Raw genomic sequence first — 22,539 nt, 5'->3', positions numbered from 1 at the left:
CAAACTTTACCTTTTAAAAATATTAAATGTCCTATTCATTAATTTACATAACGTTTACTGAGAATCTACTTGTTGCCTCACCCTGTACAAAATGCTGCCCCATCCTCTCATTCTCATAAAGGAGGTGAGAAAATCATAACTACAAGGCAGAAAGTGATACACGTTATAAAAAAATGAGCAAGCTATATACTACTGAGGTACAGAAGTGATCATAAGTTATACTTTTTCCTAGGAGATGCTTCAAGGTATTTATCAGATTTTATCATAAAAATATCACAATTATCTTTTGGATAGTCCATAAACTGTATAAGGACAGGGAATGTGGGTCATTGATCCCTGAGTTTCTCCATCTAACCACTTACTAAAAAAAAGCAAGCATTCAGGTAAATATTTGATGGAATAAATAAACAAACAGGATCCTGCAGCTAGATCCTGAAGGATGGATAGGTTCCTGCAAAGAATGGAGGATCATTTATCTATGATGATCATTTATCTGGATGATGCAAAGCCATTGGCAGCAGTGGGACTCAAACCCATGGCTCCACAGAGACTAAAGCCTACTAAATCCTGCACCTTCGACTGCTTGACCAAGCTACCTTTTGACTGGAGAGGCTTTTAATAGGTGGAAATGGGAGAGAACTTTCCAGTAGTGGGAACAGCAATAAGCCAAGACACTGAGATCAGAGGTGATGGTTTCTTTCCTGATTACTACTCTAGTATAATGATTTCTCAATTTTCTATTCTTGTACCTGTAGACAAACTATATCCCAGGTATCTAAACCTATACTTTCATGCCCTGTCCTCTTTTGACTGTCTTGATATGTCTCTCTGAAGACAGAAACTTTGCCTTTTCCTTCTCTAATAGTCTCCTTCTCTGGCTCCTAGCACAGGTTTGTACACACAAAAATACCACTGTGCTATGGTGGAAAACAACCTGGAGTTGGCGTTAATTACCTGCTTTCAAATCCTGGCTCTTTAGTTTACTAAGAGATTGGGCAGATCAATTCACCTCTCCAAATCTCAGATGCTTCTTCTATAAATTAGGAATTAACAATACCCTTTTAGAAAGAAACGCTATGAAGATCAATTAATTAATTAATTAATTCAATATTTACTGTCCTCTGATATTTACCCACCTCTGCAGGTGCCAAGAACTATGTTAAACACTAGAAATACATATATATGGATTTCCTCTACTTTTTGAGGTGTTCATGGTTTAGTGGGGAAAAAAATGTTTTAAATGAACATGCCTACAAATAAAAAAAAACATATCAGTGTTAACAACTCTCCAATTTTGAAGCCCATTTTCCCTTAAGGTAACTTTGTGACCTACAGAGAAAATGATTCCACAGATTCTGTTTATAAGTTCTCATCTTAAAAGGTCATATAATTCCTTTGAATTTCCTCCACAGCATCTCCAATAGTCACTCAACCAATTTCTGTTCGAACACCTCCCTAAATGCCGTATTCCAGAGGTAGCCCTTATTTATTTATTTATTTATTTATTTTCAAGATCACAGAAGTGCTAGATGGTTTCTTCATTATGGACCTAAACAAAGAAACACTAGTAGAGTATCATCTGATGGCAGGTCAGTGCTCAGTGATGCCAAATTAAGTAAAAGGCACGGGGACTAGATTTTTCAAAGCAAGGGTAGAGGGACTATGGCTATTCTCAGATGCAGGAACCTCAAAGAAAGTTAAACAGAAATCACTGCCAACATCCGGCATCAAAATGCACTCCTGATGCCCAGCATATTAATAGCGCTAATGTATTTATAAATTCTCTTGGGTCTTTCAGTATTATCGATAATGCTCTAAGAGGCTCAATGGTGCATATTTAACAGAGAAGAAAAGATCTGTAGCAAGACAATTTGTTGCTTCCCTGGAGACTGGAATAATTTATGTTTGTCCTGCACTAAGTAGCATCAATCCTGTATATCTTCCTGTCCTATCTGTGGAGAACAGGCTAAGCAAACCAAGACTGGATTGGTATAAACATCAATTACATAGGACACTTTGGGACTATCTGCAAACCGATGATAAATAAATACACCATTTTTTGTCTTTAATCATACAGAAAGTACCTTTAGTCAAGGTAGTTCAGTGATTTCACCAGCTCCAAAATCTGAGGACCCCTACCAGAATATTAAATTTCTAGGTCTTAGCACCAACTCCTCCCTCTCCCCACTTACTCTAATAAATCACACAACTGTTCAGGTCCCAAAGACTCACAGATTTTGTGTGTTCTGGGCGTGGAGCAATCACTGGTGGTGGGGTAGCATCATCATCATCATCATCCTCATCTTCTGAAACTGGTGGCACTGCAGGAGTCTCAGACACAGCCTTCACATTCTGTGCAAAGAAGAAAAGCAAGATGCATCTGGTCCAGCTGCCATGGAACTTAACTATCAGGATCACCAAACCCCCCAGGGAGAAACCCCAACCTGATACCCCTTCTGAAATCCACATTAGCCTCCAAGCTCTCACCTCCGTGTAGCTAGTCTCAGAAACTCAATCTGTTTCTCCCTCTTCTCTTAGCCATCACTATCCACTCAATCCCTTGGAGCTTCCTTCTCCCACCCAAAGCCTAACTGTGAATGGGAAGCTAGCTTACAGCTTTTCTACCTGCCTCTCCCCCAACCCAACCCTTGAAGACAAGCTCACAGTACCTTCTTATTCTATGAATTTTGCTCTCCATACTGAATAGGAAATAAAGTATGAAATGTAGGGAAGGGATCAAAAGTTTCCAATTTTTCAAAATTCATCATTATAATTTCTTACTCTCTCCTGATATGGTAAATGGCAGTCTAAACAGGCTTTTGCCCTGTCCTTTTCCTCTCTTTGCAAAAATTTCCTGGACCCGTTATGTCACCAGGGGTCTTTACCTCAACCTGAAGATAAAGAACATCAGCATCAGGATCATGTTGTCTAAAGAGAACAATGAATTTCTCCCCAGACTGGATACTATTTCCCTAAGCTTCTGCCCTACCCTGGAATGGAACTTATCACTAATTAGATCTGCTCACAATCTGTGACAACCTGATTTCCCCATGCAAACTGTAACAGAGCTGGGCCAAGAGTGGCAGGTTTTAGGGCAGGTCCAGGCAAAAATAGCATACCATTACTGTTTATTACACAGAATTAAGAGACAAAATGCCTCCAAAACATGAGATTTTTGATAGAGACCAAATGATTCTATCATTTGGTCAGCAAAGAACCAGAGAGGCAATGGGGATCTTTTAATATATACTGATGTAATTCAATAGTTTCAGGTATTTTCAGAGCACCTACTTTGTGCTCAGTAAGACTGATACTGTTGACATAAATGTACAAAGATGAAAAAGATGGTCCATGTCCTAAAGTAGTGACCATCTGGTATAGGAGATAGACAGAGGATGAGAGCCCCTCCTGCCTGACACCTGGAGCCTCCTAAGAGGAAGGTCAAGAGTCAGAATAACGGGATACATGGAAGAACTAAGGAATAATATACTAGAGCTACTGACTGTGGAAGACTGTCTTTTACCACATTTGACATACAAAAGTAGGAAAAACTGGCACTCTCATAGACTTTAACAGGGCCTCCAGCACAAAGCATAACTTAAAAACTGACAGTGCTGGGCATATATAAGCAGTTGTGGTGACCACAGGCAATAAATCTGTCCTCTTGGTTTGAAGTTTAATCACCTGAGGAATGTGAAGGAAGAGGAGTGTTATAATTTGAGGGATGACCTTAAATCGTTTTCAGTTCCAAAACTCAAGAGAGGTTCTTTCCCTGTCAAAATATGTATTTCGATATTTTTCTGCTCTAATTTATTTTCTCCCCACTAGTCAACAAAATTTAACTAAAAACCTAACGTGGGAATAAAGTTGACTCAGCAAGGCTCTTCATCATCAGGTAGCCCTGGAGCTCCCCTGATGTATACTATAAACACTAGGTTTGTTTGCTTTATAAAACTGTAGAGAAGGGGATTTCATCACCTTCCTCAGTAAAAGATTCTGTCTTCCATAGGTGATAGCTTTGGACAGTGATAATAACATCTGTCAGAGAGAGAAAGGTCTAGGTTATTACCTAGATTTTTACTTGTTAGCCCTGTGTCCTTGGGCAAGGGTCTAAGTTAAGTCTCACATTTTTAATATATAAAATAGGGATAATGACTACAGCTTTCTGCCTACCTCAGAGGGCCATTAAATGGATGAAATGAGGCAAAGTGAACATAAAATCACTGAAAATGGTAAAGAGCTAGAAAGATGTAAGGAATCAATTAAATTATCATTATGTCTAATAATCACAAATCTCTGTTTCAAACAAAAGCCACACATTCCACAATTCATCATCCATCTACCCATCTAGCCATCCATCCATCCATTCACTGTGTGCCAGGCTCCATTCTAGGCTCTCGGGCTAAATAAAGAATAAAACGGATAAAGCCTCTGGTTCTATAACTTACATTCTAGAAGAGAATAGAGTAAAAAACAATCACCAAAGTCTCTGCTCCACATAGGAGCAGAGATTGGTTGAGGGGGTGGGGAGACACTATTTTAGATACCATAGGCATGGGCAAGCCTCTCTAATGAGATGTCATATAACAGTGACCTGAATGAATTAAGGGAGCAAGCCATGGGGCTGAGAAAAGGATATTCCTGGCAGATGGAAGAAGTTAAAGACTCTGAGACAGAAACATGCTTGGTGTGTTCCCACAACCCTTAAGAATTCTACCTATGTGGCTGTAACAAAGTCAGTAAGGGGAAGTAAGGAAAGAAAAAAGGTCAGAAAGTTAGTTGGGAACCAGATTACGTCAAGTCAGAGAGGCGGTAATAATACCTTTGGAGTTTAGACCTAGAATAAGAAACCACTGGAGTACTGTGAGTAGAACAGTGATGTAATCTATACATTTTTTTCTTTTTAAAGTGTTTTATTAAGATGTTTCTCACAAATTAGAGAAAAGGTTTTTTTAATCAATGGCAATAAAATACAAATTCCTATTTTATACCAGAATAGTGAAAAGCACCAAAAAAAATTTGCACCTATGACTCTAACAAACTCAAGGGTTCCTTGTTCTCAGTTCTTTTAAAGTATAATATGATAGAGTACTCAAAGCTTTCAGAAAGAGTACCAAATTTATTACTTCCTGAAATGTTGTATGAATAGCACTTTTATTCCTCATATGTTCAAACATATATACTAATATACCATCTCCACCGCCTTAAATACAAAAATATTCATCACAGGCAAGTTTTCTACTGCAAATAGGCAAAGAATATTAACTATAATCTATAATACTGTCTACTTTTTTGAAAACAAGATACTAGAACCAAAACACTGTAGAACACAAATGTTACTAATTTAAGAACCTACATCTTAACTTCAGATAGCATCAACTGTTCAACAATATTTTAAAGGTGTTTCTATATAAATTCATCTACCAGTTTGGGTTTTCTTTATTATGGAAATGTATGAATAGTACCCTGGATTACATCCTTGCAATCTGGGCATTTGCTTAAAGGTGTATATTCTTAGCATACTACCGGATGACAATAAGGAATAAATACATGGAAACGTCTTTGTCTGTAACTACTTTGTAAGTTCGTTCTTCTTGCGACTTCCTCAATTGTTCTTCTAGTGACAGATCTCAAATGTCCTCTGTTGGAATATACTTTACGTACTTTTCCACTGATATCAATTTTTAGTTTGATTTTCCTTCTTTTTTCTATTTCTTCTTCATTAGAAGTACTAACACAATATCACTGGCTACTTTATAATTCTCTCCAATTGTTAAGGTTTTATGTTGAATTGTCTGTTTTACCAGGCAGGATAGAATAATACTTAAAAACTGACATTTTGGAATCAACTAGCTTAGGATCAAATCATGCCTTTATCACTTACAAACTATGAGTTCTGGGTAAGATATTAACTCTCAGTTTCCTCAGATATGAAATACAGCCCGTATTAGTACTTACTTTAGTGTTAGTGTGAGGTTAAATGAGATAAAGCTATGTAAAATTCATTTTTAAAATACTCAAATATTAGCTATGATAATGATGTTGGCCAGATGATTAGAAAGTGCTCAGTATAGGATTGCTAAATGAATACGTCTTATCCAACAGTAGTATAAACTGGAATGAAATATCTAAATGATGCGGCACTCAACAATTGAAAAAGTGGAGATAATGGGAACAGGATTGTGAAGGAAGATACCAAAATGGCAAAGAACTGTACTATTAACTGACTTAAACCATTAGCCTACATTCTACAGTAAAAATTAGTGGGTCTGATGGTTTTTTTCACACCCTATAAAAGTTTGTTTGCTTTATCATATCTTCAACATGATCAAAACCAGCTCTCATTACAGATAGGCCAGTTAAAAAACCACCTTGGGAAGGCTCCAAGGTTCAGCTAAGATGGTCAAGGATAAGACTATATCCTAAGGCAATTTTGGGTGGCTGCTGCCTGATCAAATAGAAGTTTTAAGGTCAAGGAAAAATAGTGAAGAAGAAAATGACTAGGTACTGGAATCAAAACTCAAGACTCTGGGCAGCTCAGAATGATATAATGCAAACAGATTGAAAATGGCCACTGAAATGTGACAACCCAACCCAGAGAGGAGATGGTAGCCAGTGCATGTTCACCAAGCATTCTGTCCCAGTAGGAAGACTATGCTCACCCTACAACAAGATCAACTTGATACTTTTCCTTGGGATAGGGAGACCAAGGATTGATACCTGACTAAACATAAAATCTTTTCCCCACTCCGTGAGCAGCAGTATGGTAAAATGGAAAACAAACTGTATCAGGATTCAAGAAGTTCTTTCCATTAAACCCTCTGTTCCTTAGCCTTATAACCACTGCTTTCACTTAGGCACCATATTCTCTTACCTTTACCAATCCTTTACAAGTCTTCCTCATTGCTTTTTGGGCGCCCAGTCTTGCTTTCTCTAATGCATCTTTTATTATGGCCCAGAATAATCTGTCTTTTATCTTTTTAAAAATATTATAAGCAGACTGCCAGGTATGGCAGAGAGAGAAGACTGGCAAATCCTCTCCCCAAAAAGCAACTATAAATCTGGACAATATTGACAAAAACCATTTCAGTTCCCTGGAAATCCAACAAAGGTCAACAAAATACTGAGAAGTGTTCATGACTGATAAACTCCTGAACTTTGGGTTAAAAATAGAATCTCTGGCATTCTGGGTAAGGGATGCTCCCATCCATCCCAGCCCCAACTCCAGAAGTGTGGCGGTTCCATCAGGGCAGACCAGGGTATAACTGCATAGTCCAAGAACATTCACTTTCCGTTGGAGATGTGGGCAATGCCCAGGCCCACTGGCACTGTCATTGGAAGTGACTTCCAAAGATGGTAGTGGCAGAGGGCCAACTATTCAGTTCTACTAGCCTGAGGTTACAGTCCTGAGTAGGGCAAACTAATTTCTGCTAAGGCTGTTCACAGGCACAGCAGACACTAGAAAAGCCTCATGCTAATCACACATGCCTGGCTGTGTGCATGCACATAAAAGATTAAAAAGACCCCAACAGAAAGTAAAAGCTGGAACAGACTTGAAAAAGGCCTAAACAGTAAATGTACTCCCCTACCTACACACAGATCCATCAGTACAGGAAAGAAGCCTTACAGAGTTGAAGTTTCTGAGCACCATCTCTGTCAAATCATTGGCTAAAGATTCAGCTAAGCAAACACAGAAGCAATCTCTGGAAAGCCAAGCTGCAACAAAACAAAACAACAAAACCACCACAAAAATAAACAAACAAAAAAACAAACACTGAGCAATGAAATCAATGACCACAGATAGAGACTATTTCACAGATTTATCCCTAGTAAGATAATACAAAACCAACAAATAAAAAAGCTAGCAACTTTTTTTGGGGAGGGGGCTATCAGTATCCAGAATTGGTACAGAATATTATCTAAATATTGAATTTTCAACAAGAAATCGTAAGATATAGAAAGAAACAGGAAAGTATGCCCTAGGGGGAAAAAAGCAATCCACAGACACTCTCTGAATGTCCCCAAATGTTGGCTTTAGAGAATAAAGATTCCAACTCAGATATAAATACATTCAAAAAACTAAAAGAAACAATGTTTTAAGAGTTAAAAGAAAGCATAACAACAATGAATCAAATTATCAGTAGAAATTACTTCAAATGAACCAAATGGAAATACTGCAGTTGAAGGATAAAATAACAAATGAAAAACTCACCAGAGAGCTAAACAAGGGATTCTATATGGCAAAACAATCAATGAATTTTAAAATGGAGGTCGGGCGCGGTGGCTCACGCCTGTAATCCTAGCACTTTGGGAGGCCAAGGTGGGTGGATCATGAAGTCAGGAGTTTGAGACCAGCCTGGCCAATATGGTGAAACCCCATCTCTACTAAAAATATAAAAATAAAATTAGCCAGGTGTGGTGGCACGTGCCTATTGTCCCAGTTACTCAGGAGGCTGAGGCAAGAGAATCGCTTGAACTCAGGAGGCAGAGGTTGCAGTGAGCCGAGAAAGTGCCACTGCACTCCAGCCTGGGCGACAGAGCAAGACTCTGTCTCAAACAACAACAACAAAAAAGAAAATGGACCCATAGAAATTATCTAATACAAAGAACTGAGGTAAAAAAATTAAAGTAAAAAACAGAGCATCAAAGAATTGTGGAACAACATAAAGCACACCAGCATACATATAATAAGAGTCTCTGAGGAAGAAAAAAAAAAGCAGAAAAAAATATGTAAAGAAATAATGGATAAAACTTCCTAAATTTGATAAAAAATATTAATCTACAGATCCAAGAACCTCAATGAATCCCAAGTAGGAAAAACACAAAAAGATTCACACCTGGCTGGGCACGGTGGCTCATGCCTGTAATCCCAGCACTTTGGAAGGATGAGGTGGGTGGATCACTTGAGGTCAGGAGTTTGAGACCAGCCTGGCCAATATGGTGAAACCCCATCTCTACTAAAAATACAACAATTAGCTGGGTGTGGTGGCACGCACCTGAAATCCCAGCTACTCAGAAGGCTGAGGCAAGAGTATTGCCTGAACTCAGGAGGTTGCAGTGAACCAAGATTGCACCACTGTACTCCAGCCTGGGCGACAGAGTGAGACTCCGTCTCAGTAAAAGAAAAATTTAAAAAAAAAAAAAAAAAAACCACCTAAACGCACAGTCAGACTGCCAAAAACTAAAGCCAACATGAAAATATTTAAAGCAATTAGAGAAAACTGACATCATGTACAAGGCCAATCAGTATGATTAACAGCTAACTGCTGATCAGTATATTTTAAAAACCAAAATAAAAACTTCTGATCAGAAATAATGGAGGCCAAAAGGCAGTGGGATGACATATTCAAACAGCTGAAATTTTAAAAAATTGCCAATCAAGAAATTATACCGAAGAAAACTATCCTTCAAAATGAAGATGAAATGAAAACATTCCAGATTAACAAAGAGAAAGAGAATTTATGGCTATCACATCTGATTTACAAGAAATATTCAGAGAAGTCCATCAGACTGAAAGGAAGTAATACCAAATAGTAACTCAAATCCACAAGTAATAATGGAGAGCAGAGGAAATGGTAAATATGTAGATTGACATGGAACACTCTAAAAAAATACTTTTTGTTATTTCTTCCATTAACTTCTTTAAAAAACATAATTGCATAAAGCAATTGTTAGGCTTCCAACATATACAGTACATACATGCACATACACACATTCATACACATTCGTGCATATGAATGAATGGCAGTAACAGAACAAAGAAGGGGCAGGGAATGAAGATACATTGGGAATTCAGTTACTATTAATGTGAAGTAGATTGTAATAAATTAAAATGTATAAGACATAAAATAGCCACCAAGAAATACAGTTTAAAAAAGAATTTAAATGATACAATAAAAATATTAATATAGTGGGGGAGGGGGAGGGATAGCATTAGGAGATATAGCTAATGTAAATGACGAGTTAATGGGTGCAGCAAACCAACATGGCACATGTATAACACCCCTGCACGTTGTGCACATGTACCCTAGAACATAAAGTATAATAAAAAAAAGAAATATGCAAAGTAAAAAAATAAATATTAATACAAAAGAAGGCAGTGAAAGAGGAATAGAAAAAGTCAGAACCCATACAGAAAATAAATAGCAAATGGGTAAACATTAAGTCCAAACCTAACAAAAATTACATTAACATGAATAGTCTAAATACCCCAATCAAAAGGCAGAAATTGTCAGACTGAAAAGAAAAAAAGATTAGACTATATGTTGTCTACAAGCGACACATTATAGATTCAAATACATGAATAAATTGAAAGCAAAACAGGAAAATATGTACCATGCAAACAGTAACCATAAGAGCCAAAGTGGCTATATTAACACCAAAAAAAAAACTTTAAGAGAAGAAATATCATTTGAGACACAGAGACATTTCATGATAAAAAGTCAAAACAACTGATATACCAATTCTATCAATTATAACAATTATAAATATAACAACATAAACATATGTACACCTAACAAAGCAGTTTTGCATAAACCAAGAGATATTGGAATTAAAGTGAGAAAGAGACAATTCTATTATAGTTAGCAATTTTAATTCTAGTTGGAGATTTCATTACTCCACTCTCAATAATTAACTGAACTAGAAGGAAAATAAGCAAGGATAAAGGAACAACACTGACCTAACCAACATATAAAGAACATTTCAACCAATGTCTACGAAGTACATATTCTTTTCAACTACACATGGATCATTCTCCAGGATAGACTATATGCTGGGGCATAAAACACATTTCAATAAATTTAAAAAGACTGAAATCACATAAAATATACTATTTGACCACAGTCGAATTAAATTACAGATCAATAACAGAAAATACATTTTTTCAAAGAAGATATATAAATGGCCAATAAGCACATGAAAAGATGCTCAACATCATTATCCATTAGGAAATCCAAATAAAATCACAATGAGATACCACTTCACATCCACTAAAATGACTATAATAAAATGACAGACAACAACAGGGACAGGCAAAGATATGCAGAAACTGGAACCTTCATAACTGCTGGTGGGAATGTAAAATGGTGCCAGCACTGTGGAAATAAGTCTGGCAGTTCCTCAAAAGGTTAAACATGAAGTTAACCACATGCCCCAGCAGTTCCATTCCTTAGGTATATACTCTCAAGAAATGAGACCACACAAGACCTTGTACGTGAATGTTCATAACTGCATTATTCATAATGACCAAAAAGTGGGAACAACCCAAGTACACATCAATTGATGAAAAGATAAATAAGGCCGGGCACGGTGGCTCACGCCTGTGATCCCAGCACTTTGGGAGGCCAAGGTGGGTGGATCACCTGAGGTCGGGAGTTCGAGACCAGCCTGACCAACATGGAGAAACCCAGTCTCTACTACACATACAAAATTAGCCGGGCGTGGTAGTGCATGCCTGTAATCCCAGCTACACAGGAGGCTGAGGCAGGAGAATTGCTTGAACCCGGCAGGCGGAGGTTGCGGTGAACCGAGATCACGCCATTACACTCCAGTCTGGGCAATAAGAGTGAAACTCCGTCTCCAAAAAAAGAAAAAAAAAAACCAAAAAGATAAAATGTAATGTATCCATACAAGGGAATATGATTTGGACATAACAATAAATGAAATACACCATACTGATACATGTTACAACATAAAGTTCAAAGCTAAGTAAAAGAGGCAACACACAAAATACTACATGTTGTATGAGTTTATTTATATAAAATGTCTAGAAAGACAGATTTATAAAGACCAAAAGCAGATCAGTGGTTTCCTAGGGTTGAGCATGGGAGTTTAAATAAATGGTAAAAGGGCACCAGGGAACTTTTTCAGGTGATGGTGGCACAACTCTACAAATTTATTAAAAGTATTGAATTGTTCACCACCAATGAGCTTAAAATTCTAGTGAGCTTTTTAGTACCCCAATCATAAATATGAGCAGACCTCTGAATATGCAAGGAAAACCTCTAACATAAAAGTGTGAAACCAAAACAAATGAGGCAAAGGGCCACCTGGAAAAACCAGACTAAACAGGGAGGAAAAAACACCCAAAGAAAGCCTATCATTAACTTCCTTAGAGAGAAGAAAATATATCAATTCTGGAAATAAGAATGCTATATATTTTCTTAAAATAAAAAAGTGTTTGAAAATTAAACATGAGAATAGAAATGAAAAATTAAATTGACTGAAAGATGAAGTTGAGGAAGTCTCCTAATTCTTCAGAATAAAAACAAACGCAAGGAAAATAGAGAAAATCCTTTAAAAAATGGAGAATCAGTTTAAGAGGTCCAAGATCTAGGGCTGGGCGTGGTGGCTCACGCCTATAATCCCAGCACTTTGGGACGCCGAGGCGGGCAAATCACAAGGTCAGGAAATCGAGATCAGATCATCCTGGACAACATGGTGAAATCCCGTCTCTACTAATATACAAAAAAAATTAGCCGGGAGTGGTGGTGTGCGCCTATAGTCCCAGCTACTCGGGAGGCTGAAGCAGGGGAATTGCTTGAATTGGGAGGCGGAGGTTGCAGTGAGCTGAGATCGCACCACTGCACTCCAGCCTGGTGACAGAGCGAGACTCCATCTCAAAAAAAAAAAAAAAAAAAGATGTTCAAGATCTAAATAATGGAGGTTCCAGGAAGAGAGAACAAAAGAAGCAAGGGGAAGAAATCATCAACAAAATAATTCAAGCAATTTCCTAGAACTGAGGGTAGAGTTTCCAGGCTGAAAGAGTTCACAAAGCTCCCTGCAGTATAAATAGATGTAAATAGGAATACAATTGTGAAATTTCAAAGCAGTGGTGACAAAGATGATCCTACAAGCTTTCTGAGTAGAAAAAAGATTGGTCATATACAGGGAAGGAGAAATAAAATGGCTTTGGACTCAGCAGTACTGAAAGCTAGATGACAAAAGCGTAATGTTTTCCAAATTCTGATGAAAAAATATGTATAATCTGCAATTCTATAAGCAGTTAAAGTATTAATTAAACATGAGGGTAGCATAGAGAACACCCCCATTTTGAGACCTGAAAGATATTAAATGTTTACTTTCCATTTACTTTCTTAAATCTACGAGAGGATGTGCTCCACCAAATTCAAAAGTAAACAAAAAATAATGTAGACATGGCACAGAGAAAGTAGGAATACCAACACAAAAATGCAAAGGGATTGCCAAGACAATGGTGAAGGGAGATCGCAGAATGACAACTACTTATTACAAGGCTTTTAGTCCTACTTGACATTTTTTTTTTTTTTTCTTTTTTTTTGAGACGGAGTCTCACTCTGCCGCCCAGGCTGGAGTGCAGTGGCATGATCTCAGCTCACTGCAACCTCTGCCTCCCTGGTTCAAGTGATTCTTTTGCCTCAGCCTCCTGAGTAGCTGGGATTGCAGGCACACACCACCACGCCCAGCTAATTTTTTTGTATTTTTAGTAGAGATGGGGTTTCATCATGTTGGCCAGGCTAGTCTCGAACTCACCTCAGGTGCCCTGCCCACCTTGGCCTCCCAACGTGCTGGGATTATAGGCGTGAGCCACCATGTCTGGCCAATAAAAATATTTTTAAGTGAGTATTCTCAATCACCATCAACCCTAGAGGTAGTTATTATTACTATTTGGTGTTTAGCCTTTCAGAAGTAATCTATGGGTGGTAATCTTTGATCTACACATGTCCAAACGTATCTTTATATTGACACCTTATAGTTAAAATATTAGTTTGATTAGGTACAGAATTCTTGGTTCTAAACAATTTGCCTCATCTCTCTGAAGATACTACTGTTTTTTCCACTATTTCTAACGAGATGTCTGATGCTAATGTTCCTTTGGACATGAACCATATTCTCTTTGGAAGCTTTTAAGATTTTTCTCTTTATTCTTGGATCTCTTTTCAATTATCTGACTTGGTCATTAATAGGCCCTTCATCTGAAGACTCATGCCTTTCTCTAGCTGGGAAATTTTTCTCCTAATATTTATTTATTTTTTCACTCTACTGCCTCTGTTCTCTACTTATACTTGAATCCCCTTGACCAACCCTCTATTGTCATTTATTCTCAAATTTTTTATCTTTTATATCATTAATTCCCTATTTACTTATATGCATTTGTTGTTTAAACCTTATAAATTTCTTTTTTTTTTTTTTTTTTTGAGATGGAGTCTCGCTTTGTCACCCAGGTTGGAGGGCAGTGGCATAATCTTAGCTCACTGCAACCTCTGCCTCCCAAGTTCAAGTGATTATCCTACCTCAGCCTCCCGAGTGGCTGGGATTACAGGCATGTACCACCACACCTAGCTAATTTTTATATTTTTAGTAGAGATGGGATTTCACCATGTTGACCAGGCTGGTCTCGAACTCCCAACCTCAGGTGATACACCTGCCTCGGCCTCCCAAAGTGCTGGGATTATAGGTGTGAGCCACTGCGCCCAGCCATAAATTTATTTCTTACGTTTTTAATACTAAGAACACTCTTTCCTCCTCTGGTTGCTCTAATAGCAGGGTGTTTCTGTAGATGCAACAACTATAGATCCTCTCTGAAAATATTAGATTTTTAAAAAAGTTATTTCCTGAATTATCTATTTCCTCTGGGGTTAATTTTCTTTCCTTATCTTGGTCCCTCTCTTTAATGTTGTGTTTCTCTCAAATGTCTGGAGATCGTTGGCTATTCATTCATATTTATAAGTGAACAATAGATTAGTGTAATTAACATTAGTTTTTCTGAAACTTATGTAAGTCTGTTTTTCCACTGTCCTCCTCTGAATGGAGGTCTGATATGATCTGTTCGTGAGTTATGGAGAGATGGTTATTGGCAAGTGTTACTTTAGGGTATGCAGGCATGGAAAAGTAGAGATTCCCCTCCTCCCAGGTATCAAAAGTATGACAAATTTACTCTTGGGATGGAAAACTTTAATGTATTTTCCTTCACTGCAGAGCTACTTCTCCTGTTTCCTTTTCTTTATATCTGTGGTAGAATATTGCAGTTAACTCAGGTTCCTCTCTGTTTCTCTCTCAGGCCCCTATACCCACAGCAAGAGCTTTCCTCAAGTAGGCAGTTTACTTTCTCCAGAAAATTAGCTGATTTTAGCTTAGAATCAAATGCATCCACTGCCTTTTGTGCACTGTAAGGAGGAGGCTGCCCCTACTGTTTCAAAGGTAGAATTAAATTAATTTACCCTTGAAGATGGCCCATGACTCTTTCCTGCTTCTTGTATATATTCTTTCAGCCCATTTTCTCTGGAGCTACTTTCATTTTCCTAGGCATCTTCTCTTATACTTTAAGTTGTGGCTTCTTCTGCTCTGATCAATCTGACCTTTTCTGCTTTCTATCTTCCATGAATTCCTCACAACAGTTGATTTACGTCATGCTTTTGTTTTAGAGCATTGCTTTTAATTTGATTTTTAAGAAATCTTTTCTGAAATTAAGAAATTTGAGATAGCAAGAGAGATGGGCACATGAATTCAGTTTACTATCTTGATCCAATTTCTAAAGAAATCTAAGATGTTAGTTTAGACATCACATATCCAACTACATCAATCTTCTATTTAAAACACTCCCTCAGCTCCAGCATAAAGTCCAAGCTCTCTGGCCTAACATACTGGATCCTTAACCCAACTTTTGTTCATGCTGTCCATCACACAGGAAAGCACTGCCTTTTTCTCTGCCTGGTATCATTACCTGATGCTTACCTAACACTGTATTATAAATCCTTGTTTACATGTTCTGATTCACCACAAAAACTGTGAGACCAAGAGCAGAGATCTTACTAGTCCTTGACTTCTCAGCACCCAAAGAACCTATCATGTGGTAACTATTCATTTTATAAATGAGAATCAGGCATTAAAATGCCATGGAATCTTAGAGTCAGATCTCAGACCAGTGAACCACAGATAACAGAATTTAGAGCTAAAAGGGACTTTAAGATTATGTTTGTTAAACGAACAATGTTTTAAGGCCCAAGAACTCTGCAAACTTCCTTGTACTTCAGAGCAGAATAAATCACTCCATCAAATATAACCCCATTGTACATTATTCATGCCTTTCTTGCAGCCCTTCTCTCCCCAGTCTGTCATTAATTTTTTTTCTCAAGGATTAAGATAGTGCACGTTCATTTTTGTGTCACCTGTACTTTGGCATAAAGAAGATACTAACTCAGTATTTAGGGTGTGAGTGAATACATGAATGCTCAGGAGAGCAGAATTTTGTGCTGGTTTCTACTACTAACTCAGTCAAACGTAGAGAGTGAGTCACTTAATCTCTCTGAGTCTTAATTTCTTAGGCAGCAATTGTATTTGATTATTTCACAAGTGGAATCATCTGTGTGAAACCAATATGGAAAATAATGACATGCTACCATAATACAAAACATTTCCTCCATGTAAAACTAGTAAGGATATATAGAGCACTAAGCTAGTGCTGGACAAATGTTCTGAACTGAGGGAGAACAATGTCCTTCACAGTCTTAGTAGTTTTAATTGTAGATACTAAACCAGTACAAGTTTTTACCAAGCAGGTGTTATCCTCCCTGCCATATGGCATGAACCCCAGGGCTCTTCCTCCTCAATAACAAACAACATAGCTACAGCTTTACTGCAGTCTCCTTTATAAGACCTCAATGACATCTTTTTTTGTTCCTTGCCACAGTGAAAAGAAACCCAAACTGGGATTCAGAAGACCCCAGTTCTAATGTGGTTCTAATTATAAGTCTTCAGGAAACTCTGTTTTTCTGCCTATGAAATGGAGATGACAATACTTTCTACATAGGTAATTGTGAGGCTAATCATGCTTATATAAAGTTTTTAACACAGTGCATCGTAGGCACTCAATATTGATGGCTATCACTCTTCCCACAAAAGCATAAAGACATTTGAGCCATGAAGCACAACTTGGCTTAAAGCCTCTTCTTCAATAATTTACTATTCAAAGATCCTGTATTTGCAAATTCTTTCCCATCTTTTAATTACATCTCTTCCATTTGATGAAAGGCAGCAGGAAGCGGGGGAAAGCAGTATAGGCTGGGAATCAGATGCCTATTGCCATTAACTCTTTTCCATTTCAGTTTTATCATCTATAAGGATAATAACTTACCTCAGTAAGCTCCTGTGAGGATTCAGAGAGTCGGTAAGAAAGGATCCAACAGGTTGCAAGGCACTGAACATGTGAATATTGTTTTTTATAATCAATAAGTATAAAAATGACTCAGAATAAACCAGTACCCACGGTGGAAGCATGGTTCAAAGTATTTTGATGGTAACTCGGTATTGTGTTAGAACTTAACCACTCTCCTGCTTAAGTTCTTTAAGCTTCTCATCACCTTTAAGATAAGTCAAACTCCTACATGATTTGTCCCGCTTACCACTACCACTCCTCCTCATCGCCCACCTCTACTTCCTTCACAATTCACATTCTAGTCATAACAAACCACTTCGCAGTTCCCTGTGCAAGTATACCTCATGAACTTCCTTGCCCACACACATGCTATTCTCTTTCTGTGTGGAATATCCGCATTTCCCCTTAATCTTTGCTCTAGATAACTAACTCATTCAACTCAGACTTTACCATCAGGAAGCTTTCTCTGACACCTCCAACCTTTCATTCAGTAAATGTTTACCAAATGCCAAGACTTGCCAGATGCAAACGGTATAACAATTAACAAGTCAGAAACAGCCCCTGGCTTCATGAAGGTTAGCATGCTGCACTATAATTATCTGTCTGTGCCTTCAAGCACAAATGGGAATCATGAAGAATTGGCTGCTTGAGGTCTTCAACCTCAAGACTGGGAGGTTCTTAGGTATTGGGACATGTCTGACCATCTCTGTAATGTCACTTATTCACACCGGACTTGGTATAGTATAAACTAGGGCTTTTGCAAATGTTTAGTAAATCAGAATGGCATAACCACCTATATACAAGAGACATCAGATGTAAAAAATAAATAGCAACCAGGTGTGGTGGCTCACACCTGTAATCCTAACACTTTGGGAGGTCGAGGCAGGAGGATCACTTGAAGCCAGGAGTTTGAGAACACAAAATGAGAATCCCATCTCTACCAAAACTTTTTAAAAATTAGCTGAGTGTGGTGGCTTATGCCTATAGTCCCAGCTATTCAGAGGGCTGAGGCAGGAGCATCACTTGAGCCCAGGAGTTTGAGTTTACACTGAGCTATGATCACACCATTGCACTCCCGCCTGGACAACAGAGCAAAACCTCATCTCTTAAAAAAAAAAAAAAAAGGCAGTATTCTCTTACATGCATCACAATTTATTATTTATAGGACCCTTTAAAATACATCAACATCGCATTTTATCCTTGTAATTGCCCTGGGAAATAGAATTTGTAAGTTGAGAGAGACACAGAGATCCTCTAGTTTAATCCCCAGCCAATTCTTCATGATTTCTGTAACATCCATTCGAGTGTCAAAGCATTCATTACAACTTCAGAGGACAGAATGAATGACTTTAAATGAATAAAATCTGTTCCCTTCAACAATTAGTACTAATCTTGGTTTTGCAGACTCCATAGACCAAAGAGGAAATTTTCTTCTAAATGTAGGTATCTGAAGACACGTCCAGGTAAGGGCAGAGTATATCATTCTCATTTTATTGATGAAGAAATTGAAGCTCAAAGAGGCAAACTGACTTTCCCAAGGTTCAAAGCTACAAATTAAAAAACTGAACCTAAAGCCATATCTTCTGGTTCCAGAATTTCCAGAACATTTTACAACTATTATGAATCCATAAAAATTAAAAATAAAAAAATTATCACAAAGAAAGAATTTCTAGGACATTAAAGCTGAAAGGGACACTCCTATTTATTATATCTAATTTCTTTATTGGATAGATAGGAATTCTGAGGCCAAGGGTGCAGAAGTGACTAATATGACTGCCTCCAGCTCAGGCTCTGCCTCTGCCACACCGTCTTGATCCTTACCTCCACGTCTGCCCACATCAACATAGAGTAAATACTTACCAAGGCGTTAGAAGAATTATAATCCTCAGCTGACTTATCTGCACAGGAAGAAAGACAAGGGACTTAGTCAATAAACAATTACAGTTAATTCTTTCTTGACAGCAAAAGAAGTCTATCTGGTCAAGCACATGCCAGATTCAGAGAATAGTAATAGTATGACTGGTACTACAGGCTAGATATCATGCTAAACGCATTGTACATATCACCTTCTTTAATCCTCATTATGGCTCTGAGTACTGTTATTATATCTACTTTTATTGATTTGGAAACAAGTTCAGAGATGTTAAGTACAGTTGTGTGTGGCTTAGCAATAGGGTATGCTCTGTGAAATGTGTCATCAGGTAATTCTGTCATTATGGGAACATCATAGAGTGTACTTACACAAACCTAGATGGTATAGCCTGCCACATACCTGGGCTATATTGTATAGCCTATTGCTTTCTAGGCTACAAACCTGTACAGCATGTTACTGCAGGCAACTGTAACACAATGGTAAGCATTTGTATATCTAAACATAGAAAAGGTACAATAAAAATATAGTTCAAAAGGTAAATAAAAGGATATATCTACATAAGCACTTACCATAAATAGAGCCTGCAGGACTGGAAGTTGCTCTGGGTGAGTCACTGAGTGAGTGATGAGTAAATCTGAAGGCCTAAGTAGGACATTACCAGTATACACGTAGGCTACACTAAATTTATTTTAAACTTAAGTAATCACTAGGTGATAAGAATTTTTCAGCTTCCTTATAATATTATCAGACCACCATTGTATATGCGGTCTGTTGTTGTGGCACATGACTGTTATCTGTCCAGGGTACACACAGGTTAAAGAGAGGAATTAGATTCGAATTCTGGTCTCATTCTAAATACTATGCTAGAACTGTATCCACATCATCAGCTATATCACTGTAAGGCTTAAATAGCTAAGAAAATCTGCGTTCTAAAAGAAAAGGAAAGAATCCATAGCACCACCCCTGAGTCATCCATGCCAAATCATGGCCAGTCTCCAGCTTCAGCTTTCATAAAGGATCCTTCTATATCCATATCTACTGCCCCCCAGGGACAAAAGGACTAAGGTTGAGGAAAAGACAGGTATTAATCCTGTCAAGTCTAATTAAAGGTAGTGTCTTGTTTTCCAAGAATAGAGTCAAGCTCCCTCAATGAAGCAATTACCATGTTTCATTGATTCGGAGAGGTACATTTTTCACATTAAAGTCTCTGAAACAGAGGTGTGTCCTACCATCCATGTTATGGTTTAATTGGCAGCTTTATTTTCCTTGATTGGTATGGAAATAATTGTGCATCTTACAATCAGTGGTATCTTAGACTTCATAAAATGTGAAAGAGAGACCCAACGGAGATCTTAGCAAGAAATAAGTTTAAAGACCAGTTAATGTCTTCAGTTTTGTTCTTTAATTCCCATGGGTCCAAGAAAAACTGACTTTGCCAATTCACCACTAATGGAATTGAGGAGGAGAAATATTCTACCAAATCCAATATATTCCTCACCAAGAACCAAGCCCAGAGAATGTACAATCCCAATTCCATCATATAAAAAGTGCTAGATACAGCTTCTTTGACCCTACAGCAAATCATGAACCCACACAGCAGGAAATAAGGCAAGCTCTGACAACATGTTCTTATAACAAATCCAGAATAGCTAGCAGTATTCTGGAGAAATAAATTCAGGATATACTTTAAACATAATTCATTTGTTTTTTCTTGTCCAGAAGACTATCAACTTTGGCAGAGTACAACACTATGCCTTCGCTGCACTACCCCCAACTTTATGTACTGCTAGTATTTTTGAAGATTGGGTATTTTGGTAATAAGTATACTTGTTATGTCATATAAAAAATAAGTAAACACTCCCTTCAAAGGTGATGAACTATATATCAAAATCAAATTCCAAAGCACAGAATGACGGAACAGAAAGTACTTCCAGCACTTTCATTTACAGATGAGTAAAATGAGGTTCAGAAAAGGAAAAAGATTGGTTCAAGGTCACGTAAGTCATTGGCAAAATAGGGCTAAGACCCAGCTGCGCTGTCAATCTCATCTACTTTTTCCCTATTACATTAGCTACTAACCGGTATAAAAAATTAAGTGTTGCTGGGCGCAGTGGCTCACACCTGTAATCCCAGCGCTTTAGGAGGCCAAGGTGGGTGGATCACAAGCCTCGCCAATATGGTGAAACCCTGTCTCTACTAAAAATACAAAAATTAACTGGGCATAGTGGTGTGCGCCTATAGTCCCAGCTACTTGGGAGGCTGAGGCAGAAGAATTGCTTGAACCCAGGAGGCGGAGGTTGCAATGAGCCAAGATCGCGCCACCGCACTCCAGCCCGGGTGACAGAGCGAGACTCCATCTCAAAAAAAAAAAAAAAAAATGAAGTGTTGAAAAAATAGAAACACTTGACCAAAATTAGCATGGAGGATTGTGTTTGGGTTATAGGCAGCAAAGGAGTTAAAGGCCCAAGTCAAAATACATTTCCATCATGTATCAGCTGAGTCACTTGGGGTATGTCACGTAACTTCTCTGAGTCTAATTAATTTCTTTGCGTATATAAAAGGAGGATAATAGTCCTTGCCCTGCCAGTCTCCTAAGGCCATCATAAGAATCACATGAGGGAGCCAGGCTCAGTGGCTCATGCCAGTAATCCCAGCACTGTGGGAAGCTGAGGCGGGCAAATCACTTGAGGTCAGGAGTTCGAGACCACCCTGGCCAACATGATGACCCATCTCTACTAAAAACACAAAAATTAGCTGGGTGTGGTGGCACACACCCGCAGTCCCACTTACTCAGGAGGCTGAGGAAGGAGAATCACTTGAGCCCAGGAGCACAGGCTGCAGTGAGCTGAGATCGTACCACAGGACTCCAGCCTGGGTGACAGAGCAAGACTCTGTCTCAAAAAAAAAAAAAAAAAAAATCACGTGAGGTAATTCACATGTGAGCATATACAAATTGAGGTAGTATTATCATAACTAATAGTATGAGAGGATGGCAAATAGGGAAAGGAGAGATATGACACTTTAAAAAACCTGTGCCAAATATGCACTTTTGCCTAGAGTTGGCCCTAGTCTTCAACTTACAGAAAATTAAAATTCTGGCATATATATATATATACACATGTGCACAAATTTGTACATACAAAAGTAGATGTACACACATGTATCTGTACATACACACTCAATATTATTCATATATGCATGCATGAATGAACATATACATAATTACCTGAATGTGTATATTTATACATATGTTCGTTCATGAATACCTGAGTGGACTTTATCTTTGTTCATGAATACTTAAGTGGGCTTTAATTCCAAATATATGCAAACCCATAGGGCTATGCCTCTGTTTACGTACACACTTACATGCCATTAGCACATATCTACATACATACATGCAGGAAAGATCCTTCCCAAGACTTAGCCACTGAGGTTTTCAAAGACAGCCTCTAACCTGATGTTTCCATGACAAGTTCCTTAACATAAACTCTAATTTCCTGACTAGAAAACTTTCCCACTCAGTAGCCCTCCA

General features: G+C 38.0%; 1 protein-coding gene across 3 annotated transcripts in view; it reads right to left on the bottom strand.

Annotated features, from left to right (window-relative positions):
* The window catches only part of PAK1 (p21 protein (Cdc42/Rac)-activated kinase 1), a 154,083-nt gene that overhangs the window by 29,438 nt on the left and 102,106 nt on the right, over positions 1–22,539 (bottom strand). For all 3 annotated transcript variants that reach the window (XM_011989734.1, XM_011989733.1, XM_011989735.1), the window contains exons 5-6: positions 18,995–19,032; positions 2,233–2,352 (exon numbers count right to left, since the gene is read on the bottom strand). In XM_011989734.1, coding sequence (XP_011845124.1) covers positions 2,233–2,352; positions 18,995–19,032 — 158 coding nt within the window. The remainder of the gene's footprint in view (positions 1–2,232; positions 2,353–18,994; positions 19,033–22,539) is intronic.

The sequence above is a fragment of the Mandrillus leucophaeus genome, unplaced genomic scaffold (genome assembly GCF_000951045.1).
Source record: "Mandrillus leucophaeus isolate KB7577 unplaced genomic scaffold, Mleu.le_1.0 Scaffold360, whole genome shotgun sequence".
NCBI lineage: Eukaryota > Metazoa > Chordata > Mammalia > Primates > Cercopithecidae > Mandrillus > Mandrillus leucophaeus.
The sequence above is the reverse complement of the archived record's forward strand: the minus strand, read 5'-3'. Positions and strand labels throughout refer to the sequence as shown.